This window comes from Arachis hypogaea, chromosome 6 (assembly GCF_003086295.3).
Source record: "Arachis hypogaea cultivar Tifrunner chromosome 6, arahy.Tifrunner.gnm2.J5K5, whole genome shotgun sequence".
NCBI lineage: Eukaryota > Viridiplantae > Streptophyta > Magnoliopsida > Fabales > Fabaceae > Arachis > Arachis hypogaea.
Window position 1 is genome coordinate 108,535,408 of NC_092041.1, and position 9,668 is coordinate 108,545,075.

At 34.1% G+C, this 9,668-nt stretch overlaps 1 protein-coding gene across 2 annotated transcripts; it reads right to left on the minus strand.

Annotated features, from left to right (window-relative positions):
* Positions 1–1,733: 1,733 nt before the first annotated feature.
* On the minus strand, positions 1,734–7,275 carry LOC112755554 (elongator complex protein 6). 2 transcript variants are annotated; one of them, XM_025803722.3, is made up of 6 exons: positions 7,041–7,275; positions 6,677–6,950; positions 6,236–6,308; positions 5,659–5,858; positions 5,430–5,576; positions 1,734–2,405 (listed from the first exon to the last, which is right to left on the minus strand). In XM_025803722.3, the coding sequence occupies exons 2-6, from the start codon at positions 6,914–6,916 to the stop codon at positions 2,283–2,285; spliced, it is 783 nt and encodes a 260-aa protein (XP_025659507.1). In that variant the 5' UTR covers positions 6,917–6,950; positions 7,041–7,275; the 3' UTR covers positions 1,734–2,282. The 2 variants fall into 2 exon arrangements, with proteins under 2 accessions (XP_025659507.1, XP_025659509.1); XM_025803724.3 differs by lacking the exon at positions 1,734–2,405 and adding an exon at positions 2,924–5,312.
* Positions 7,276–9,668: the final 2,393 nt, after the last annotated feature.

Consider the following 9,668-nt stretch of genomic DNA (forward strand, 5'->3'; position numbering starts at 1 on the left):
TCACTCATTCATTTCAACATCTTCATCTCTGCTACACTTAATTTATATTCGTGCTCCTCTTTGGCCATCCAACACTCTGTACTAGCATAGCCAGTCTAATAGCAGTGCGATAGAATTTACCTTTAAATTTTAAAGGCACTTTTTTGTTATATATAAAACCAGATGCACTCTACCATTTTAACTAACCTGCTTAGATCATATGATTTACACCTGTTCAATATCTCTATTATTCTGATGCACCTAAGATACTTAAAACTTTTAACTTTTTTAGGATATTTTTTTCAATCTTCACCTTTGTATTAGGGTTTTTCCTTCGCTGACCGAACTTACATTTCATATATTCTATCTTGCTATGGCTTATGTGCGTAGATCATATACTTCTAAAATTTTTCTCTATAAATCTAATTTTTTATTTAGGTCTTTTTTTCTCTGTACTAGTTCCATAAATTATCTTTTATTTATATATTCTTTTAAAATTATTTTTAATTTTTATTTATCATATTAATATTTTCTGATACTTTTTTATCATAACAATAAAAATGGTGGATAATTCTCGAAGAAGGCAAAAGATTATAATTAAGAGAGAGTAGAACTAATGCACTATCAATTTAAAAGTAACATTATTATTATTTTTTATGTTTTTTTTAATTGATAACCTTAAAATGTGAATTTAAAAAGCATATTAACTGTATCTTTCCACTACATCAATAACTATTAATACCAACTTTTTATACTTAAACTGTACATCTCAAAACTAAAATCTCTTTCATAATTAATCGAGACATTTATATAAGATGTGAATGGATATTTTCAATTTTTTATTTCATTTGAAAAAATAAAATATGATTTTTTACTATATATTTTGTAGATAAAACAAAAAAAATATAAAAAAATATATAAAAAATATTGAAAAATTAGAAATTATATTTTATTCTTTTAATTGAAAAAAAAAATGAGAAGATGTATTTCCTACTAATACATCTACATTTTCTCAACTAAAGGAAAATTCTGAGAGAATTTTTATGCTTAAACTTAAAGCATCTTTTTTTTTCCGTATAAAGAAGAACTAAGAAAGCAAAAAATAGAAAAAAAAAAAGACATTAAACTAATGAATCAAATCGCACTGCATCAGGGAAGCAGATCCTTATTTGGAATGAGGCGATTCACATGAGTAAGTTGATCTTTAGCATCCTATTTAACGAGCTGCTCTGCAACAAGTTTGTTGATCTATGAATTAGAGAAAACTTCATTAGTCCATCTCTTTCTATGAATTCAATAATCTTTTGAAGAACTCTTGTAAGTTTTATATCTAAACATTATACATTATACATGAGATCATCTTCTACTATTTCTAAGTTTTATATCATGCATGTTTTATATCTAACATCTTATACATGTATGCTTAATATCTAATTTTCTATTTTTTACATTATATATAAATATATATGTGTGTATTGATTTAAATATTAGAATGTCTTTTACAATTAGATGTACTTTTACTTATTTCGTGTTTGACTTCAATCACGACCATAGAGAAATGAACTTTTAATAAACAACATTAAACTTAGAACAGATTCACTATTTTACCATCCGTTTCTAACTCTGAAACATTTTAGATAAATTATAGATCATAATATTACTTTCGTCCCAAAATACTGTGCGTACGATATTAGGGATTAAGAATTTTAAATCAATGTGATTGTTAAATATTAGTGTATTAATAGTCGTTAAAATGCCCATTAATCCATCTTTTTTATATATTAATATAAATAATAATAAAAATTTTAGATGAACTAATACAACATATTACATTCAACCAAGAACTCATGGATTCACCTCAGCTTCCTACAATCAACACCCCTTATGGAAGTATTCACCTTATGATAAATGCAAGACGCAAAGAACACCAAATTCAATATGGTCTTTCATGCCTAAACATAATCGATCTAACAATTCAATATTTTGAATTTGTCATCTCTTAGCCAAATCTCGAGTGTTCCATCCACTCCTAAAACATAAAACCTTCAAAAAAATTGGACTACTGTCCCAACTATTGAAGTGCCTACAGTCAACACGAGATCAGTTACCTTATTTGGTGGTTACCCCAGTCGTTTGTTCAAAGATAAAAAAGAAAACCCAACCATTTTTGTGTCAAAATAAAGAAGATCCTCATTGAAAGTAAGAATAGCTTCTTCCAAAACTAGAAGTGTCTAACACAATAGATGCACAAATCACTGTCTCATTCAAGATTAAACAACTCTGTACAAGCATATTCTTCAGATCTAGGTTCTTGTGCCAGGGTAGAAGTACTCAATGTTATTTTCCTTGATCTTGAAATGAAAATTTTGAACCTTAATGGATGAAATTCCTTGCTGCTTTTGTGTTTCCTTATTTAAAACCATCACCTGAATCCAAAAAAGATGAATAATTAACAAGACAAAGTAACTAGACGTTAATGTGGTAAAATTCATGGTTCAGGCAACAGTTTTACCAATATTAAGTCACCATTAAATAGAAAAGAAAAATTATAAACTTCCATGCAAAGTGAAGCAATTGCTGCAGTTGCACTGTCACTAGAACATAATTCAACATTAGAAAGATTAACAATAAAGAGTTTCTTCCTTCTTTCCTATTTACTTGATAATTTGCAAGGATATGAAAGCCTTAGCACATGAATTTACAATTCCATGTTGTTTATAGATTTTGCATATCAATTGCATTGTATAACTGCCATGCTTTATTTCAAAGATAAATTGAGCATGAAGCAACTAAAGCAAATTTTAAACTTCGTATGGGTGCAGTTAGAACAAATGAATGGAATGGAATTCATGTGGAACTGAAATAACTTGTTTGGAATAGAACAAAAATGAGAACCGATATAATTTTCCAAATCCATGTTGTTGAGTTAGAATTAATTTTAGTCTGATAATATGATGACAAACATTGTTATTGGGTTAAAAGCCCAAAAATGTGCTAATGGGTTTATGAGTAGTGCAGGCCCAATATATTCACTCAGCCCACATCATGAAGGTTCAGCAAAAACTCCACAATGCTCAAATCAAAGCTTCAGCCCAATGGTGATGGTGAGTACAAAAATCAGAATCACCATACCAAGAGAGATGGTTCAACATTGCATGGTTTGACTAAGGAAGCAAAAGCAAAAAGGGACAGTTGGCTACACTATGAAGAATGAGGGACAGCAAGGACATAAGGACAGCACAAGATCAAACTGCACAAGATCATTAGCAAAGTTGGGTAGAACAAAACAAAAATGCAGAGCAACGGGCAGCTATTGTAATGGTGCAAAATGGAAAAGAAAGCACGCCAGGAAAAGGACAGCTACAACAGGCAGAATCAGCAAAAAAAAAAAAGAAGAGGCAGTGAACCAATTCAAAGAAGCAAGCTACTCACTATATAGCTGGCTCTCAACAACATTTGAAGAGTAAGGAAAATAGAGTGAAAATTTCAGAGCATCATCTTATACATGCAGAATTATTTTCCTTCATTTTTGTGCTTCATTTTAGATTTCATTGTTATAGCTATCTGATGTTTACCTTTCTGTAATTGAGAAAAAAGGCAAATCATGATGAGGTGAAAAATAAAAAAGCCATGAGAGAGAAGAGGCAAGAGAGATACGTTGAAAAAGCCAAAGATATTTTCTGTGTATTTGGTTCTTGATTGGACTAGGATTAGTTTCCCTTGCCAAGTTGGGATAGCACTTGGTGGCTGTTGAACCAGTTGGGTTCCCCTTAGCCAAGTTGGGACAGCACTTGGTGGTGACTAGACTTGGTTAGAAGCTTAGTGGTTGATACTAGATGAATTAGGTTGTAATTCATTGGTATTGGTGTATGTAATCAGTTTTGATTATCGTGAAAATTCCACCATGCTTGCCTGATTCTCTTCTTCCCTACTCTGTGCTGTTTTGGTTTTAGAGATAATATGAAAAAATTCTCCTGCATAATCTGCTTCTTGCCAGAGCAAAGAATTTAGTTTTTGAAACTAACTGGATTCAAACCCCCCTCCCCCCTCCCCCCTCTCAAGTTCTAGCATTACCATCACATGTAGTTCCACCTTTCCTGACTTCAAATCCTGTCACTTTTAATAGAATTTGTTGGAAAATGATTTGATTTAGATGACAAGAATGTAATAACATGGATCAGAGGAGATAATGTACAGGAAGGGTAGTCCAGTTACAGGGAGTTGGGGCTGTAGATCCTCTCAATTTAAAAATCCACACGATCATGTTAAACTCTATATACTCTTTTGGGACCCATGATGAGATTTTCACCAATGGTTGGACTCTCTTGTTTGGGGAGTGGAGAGGGCCATACTCTCTCAAACTACTTGAAGGTCTATTGTAGACATTCTTTTCACCTCTGCAGAGCTGCTTTAACCTAGAAGAGAGATATTGGATAACACAAGGTTCCATCACCAAACTTCTGACCTTGAATTGTTTGTTCATCTAACTTCTAACCTGAACTACCAATTGGTATCAAAGTTCCCATATTGATTTGACAGATAAGACAAACAAGGTAGCCTCCAATGTGAGACTTCCAAACACAACGAATATTTCAAGTTCATATGTTAAGCAGTGGTATAGTCAGGTAATTCATACAAGTTGAATGTTGCAGGTCTAGTGAACAGGTCAAGGAAGAAACTTTAGGATGCTGTTGTAGGATGAATACCAAGAAAGAGGGTCAGGAGAGGCCTATCCTTTGATGTGAAGGGTATGTTTGCATGAAGGAACAGCTAAGGGTAATGCTGATACACTAGAATGTTACAGGAAGACAATTAAAGCAAGCCTCCAAATTACAACATTGTCATCAAAGTGGTCTCATATAAAGTGAGGCAGAAGGGTTACGGTTTCTTGATCACAGGTTATCTCACACAATTTCATCTCAAACAAGGTGGCTGAGGAAAACGAAGAGAAACTAATCATTATGTTTGGAAAACTCTATTGGGTTTGTGAAACATTTTGTTTTCATTTTCAATGTTTTTTGTTTTCAAGATTTTTTAAAGGAAAAAGTGAGAAGAAATATAAGATTTTATTGTTTTCAATTTTTTCTTCACAAATCCTTTTAAAAAAATGCTTTTACAAATCAACCAAGCTCTAAAGGTGCCTTGAGTACGTTCACACTTTTCTTGATTAAAAGTTGGCCTCTTCAGTCTCCTTAACTGCCACCCAAAACAATGATAGCGTAGTTGCAGGGTTTATTTGGCAAACAGATGAGTAAAATACATAAGGTTTGTAGAGTCTTAGCAATTAGTCATGAAAAGAAAGGAACTGCTGAGTGCCTTCTGGGTGTCAACATCTATCAAATAGAAGTCAAAGAGAGGTTGGTCTCGATCAAAAGATTTCATTCCTTTCTAGCATGAACATTATAAATAACTGGTCTATGAACTTCTTAAAGAGAATGATAGAACCAAACCTGTCCATGCACATCTTTTGCTAAACCAGTAGCTAATGGATCAACCTTGACCAAGATGTCAGCAAGGTACTCTATCTCTAACATAAAGGCAGGCCTCTCTCCATCTGAATAAATATCTTGATGATTGAGTGCAACAAGTGCATAGCCCTGTGACAAGAAAAGAGAGGAAATAAAGAACAGAACTATATTAAAATGATCTAACAAACTGATCGAGCAAATGTTATCTTACATTTTCTGATGTTAGCGTATAGCAGTAATGCAGGAAGTCTAAAACATCATTTGATGAGCCATTAGCAGCAACTTCAAGGCACGAGATGTCATCTATGACAACAGTGACAAATTTCTTGTTTTCTGGATGTAATTCACTGATCGCTCTTTCAATTTTCTCAAAGACAGTAGCAAGTCCATCGTGCTTTGGTTTTCCTTCAACTGGTCATCAATAATGTCGGTGTTATTTGGCCATGTGTATGATCCTTCAGAGACAATGCAGATATTTCAATTTACTTACAGACTTACAGCCCCTAATGAATGGTAAGTTATAACAAAACGTTAAAACCATAAATGTTTTGTTTTCTTTTCCATGTTTCCTTTACAACATGTCGGAAACAAGAGACGGTGAAAAAGGTGACAATTTTTTGCTTAACTTTGAAAACAAGAAATGAAAACAAAATATGTTTTCTCAAACTAGAATAACCTAAGTATCTCAACTTACAAGCTTTATATCAATTAATTTTGTAAAAACAAATGGTTAGAAAAAGTTATAAACAGAATCAAAACAACCAAACATAAATAAATAATTTCCTCACCTGGACACTGCAACATAAGCATGTCAAGGAAAAAGAATCTCCCGTTATCTCTTTGAGAAGATAAGTTGCAACCCTACCATATGCAAATATGAATAATTCAAATACAATCCATAAAGAAAATAAAGGCATTTTATTTGTAAATAAACTACAGACTCATAGAAGTAACCAGTTAGCATGTAATCGAAGCACACTTCAAGGTGTGGAAATGATGCAATTCATAGACAGAAATATTGGAAATGAGAAGAGTTTAAGTTTGATGCACTAATAACAACAGTTTAAAATCAACATTGTCCATTTGCATGTATGAAAACCCTAAACCCCTTCTACTAACATGGTAATCCATAAACAATAACTGAATGTCTATGTAAAGTTTCTTCAGAAAGGAAGTATTCAAAGTTAAATTCTAAGAAACAGCGATGTCGAGAGAGAGGAGAAAAGTACAAGCTTCCTGAGAACACGGTCGTAGTGGTTAATAGGATGAGCAAAAGCGAGGAAGATAACGGCAGAAGAAGGGCGAGAAGTGAACGAGCGCTTGAGAATGTGGTGAAGAACGAACGCACCACTGGTGTCAACACAATCCTCCACAAGCACGAAGCGACCGCACAGAGGCCATGGCTGCTGCGTCATGTTGCTGTGAAATCCCAATGCTTGATCCATAAGGTTCAGGCCCTGGTGTTCCATCTTCTGTTCTTCTATCGTGCTTTCTAGTTCAAGTCTAGGGCACAAAACAAAAGGAAGCTGAAAGTTACAATTAATTAAACAATTCACATAGAGTGGAATGAACAAAGCTAAGAAAATGGAATACCAGTATCGGGTGTCTAAAAAGTGTTGTGTTGAGAAAGTTTTTCCAGGTTGGAGCGGTGCTAATAAGGACAATCGGCGTTGTGCGGCGGCGGGGCCGTCGTCGTGGTTGGTCACAAGTCACAACGCAGGCTGCTGGCGGTGGTGAGTCGGGGATGGGAAGAAAGCGGAGAAGACTTGGGCGGTCTGTGGTGCGGGTGGCGGCCTATTCAGTGAAGTGGGTTTTTTTATTTTTTTTTGGTTAGATGGATCGGATAACTCCTAATCTAAGCTTTTTTTTTTAAGTTAGTTGACAGTAATGAATCAAAACGGGCCTAGTATTATACGGCCCAATAAAGAATGAGATGGGGCTAAAAGGTGTTAAAGCAATTCGGGATACTTCTCCGTGGCCCAATAAAGAATGAGATGGCCCTAATTTTTTTAATATTTTTTTTTGTGACTACAAATTTTAATATTACATGCTAATAGACAATGACACAGACAAAATATATTTATTTTATTGTCTTGCCCAAAAATTAGGATAAAAATATTAGATATGAGACATGGATTCTTATCACAAATTTTATCTTCAATTTTTTTAATTTTATTTTCTATCATCTTCACCTTGAACACTAACGACTTCTTCATTATTAGAGGAATATTTATTATAAAAGCAAAAATCTTTTTATCGATGTATTTATTATAAAAACATAAAATGTTAGAAAAACAGAAAATGATCTTTTAGCATATTTTTAACGAGTGTCCTTCTCTTAATAATATTCGTTAACAAAAACTAAAATTTATCCCAAACCATATGACAGTTCTAATAAAGCTTTTGTAGTCAATAGTTATAGGAATGAATAAGTAGAAAATATCTTGAAAGATTTGTTTCAACAGGAAGATTCCTTTTATATTGAACAAATGTTTTAGTTTTAGCCGTGAGGGATTATAATACTAAGAAAATATCCTATAGAACAAAAAATTTTCAAAATTCTGAGGATTGACCCGAATATTATTAATCTCATATTACGATCATGCAAGTAAGAATTTTGACTACTACACAAAGTTGTCCATCAATTGTAAAGAAAAAAGAACCAATTTTTCAAAAAGTGGCTATCAGCAATTCAGCATCTGTGACAATTTATGCTAATAATAGAAGCAGCAGTATTTTTATATTCTATTCTCATTTTATAGTCGCCGCAAACAAATATCAACAATTCACAAGCCACGACTTTGTTGTGAATAAGACAGTAACTTAGTGTAACTTTGTCAAACAAGCCAAGTAATTTTATTCATGCATAATAATATTTTGAAGTATTTTGGTCAAATTCATGTGTTCGTATTATTATATCCATTTTGGATGGCAATTATAGGGTGATTGTGCTAATTTTGTAACTCTAACACCTTATGTTGACTGTAATCTAATCTAATATCTAATCTAAAATCTTATAATTTAATATATGAAAAGGCAGACATGTCTTGTGTAATGAATGAAGAGATTTATTAAATTTGAAATTAAGTGATCCGTACTTATAAAATCAGTCTGATATCATATCTTGGATAGATTACGATTAACAAACAGCACACCTACTACTATGTCAAAATAAAATTACACGGCTCTAGGAGAAATATCCGAAATTTAGTTTGGATATTTTACCGGAAATTTTGGACTGAGAACGGTCACACCTTTCGAATTTAAATAGCGCTATACAGAAAGTTTAAACACAACGATTTTACACATAAAAAAATACAACTACAAAAGTCATAGTATTGTTGATTCTTAGTCTGAAACTAACTTAAGTATCGGAGTCCTTTTTGCAGGTACTCGACATTGCTTGGACAAGAAAGGAGTTTTCAGTGCAACATATCGGAGAAAGACGTCATCAGCACTTTTCCAGCTGACACCGACCTATACCACGGAGTCAAGTCCCGAACAGGAACATTTGGCGCTCACCGTGGGGCTGAGTTTTTTCTAACCCCCATATATCTCGCTTTATCTTTTCCTTGCAGGACTATGGCCGAAGAAGTCATATCTCCAACTCTTCCTCCCATTAACGAGGAGTTAGTGGCTATGAGTGCCACCCTCTTGGCAGAAATCAGAAGGATGGCCGACCTCCTAGAGGCATCTCACAACAGAAAGTCCAACGCAGAGGATCCAAAGAGCGCAAATGGGGCACGATCTCTGGATTCAGGCTCCCAGGAGGTCACTCCACCAAAAGAAAGACTGACGATAGACAACCCTTTCTCAGAGAAGATCGTCAACTTCCAGATGCCAAAGAATTTTGTTTTGCCTACGGTGCTTAAGGCGTATGAAAGGTTTGGAGACCCCCGACTATACATTAAGAAATTTCAATCTATGATGTTCTTTAACGGTGCCTCTGACCGTATACTCTGTCATTCTTTTCCAACTTATTTAGATGGTGCTGCTTTACTTTGGTTTTCCAAAATCCCTGTAGGTTCGATCTCTTGCTTTGAAGAGCTAGCAAGATCCTTCATAGACTATTTTGCAGCCTCAAGAATATACGTGCACGGATCCGATTACGTTAGCACTATCAAACAAGGTCCACAAGAGAGTCTGAAGGACTATATGACAAGGCTCACCAAAGCAACCATGGAGATCCCAGACCTCGATTCTAAGGTGCATCGCGCATTA

Bases quoted from the DNA above. Each gene is read 5' to 3' on its own strand.
- LOC112755554 (XM_025803722.3), bottom strand. From the start codon at position 6,916: ATGGAACACCAGGGCCTGAACCTTATGGATCAAGCATTGGGATTTCAC. The intron at 5,859-6,235 runs GTGAGGAAATTA...ATTGATGACCAG, and splicing joins GCTTATGTTGCAGTGTCCAG to TTGAAGGAAAACCAAAGCAC. The intron at 5,577-5,658 runs GTAAGATAACAT...TTCTTGTCACAG, and splicing joins ATACGCTAACATCAGAAAAT to GGCTATGCACTTGTTGCACT.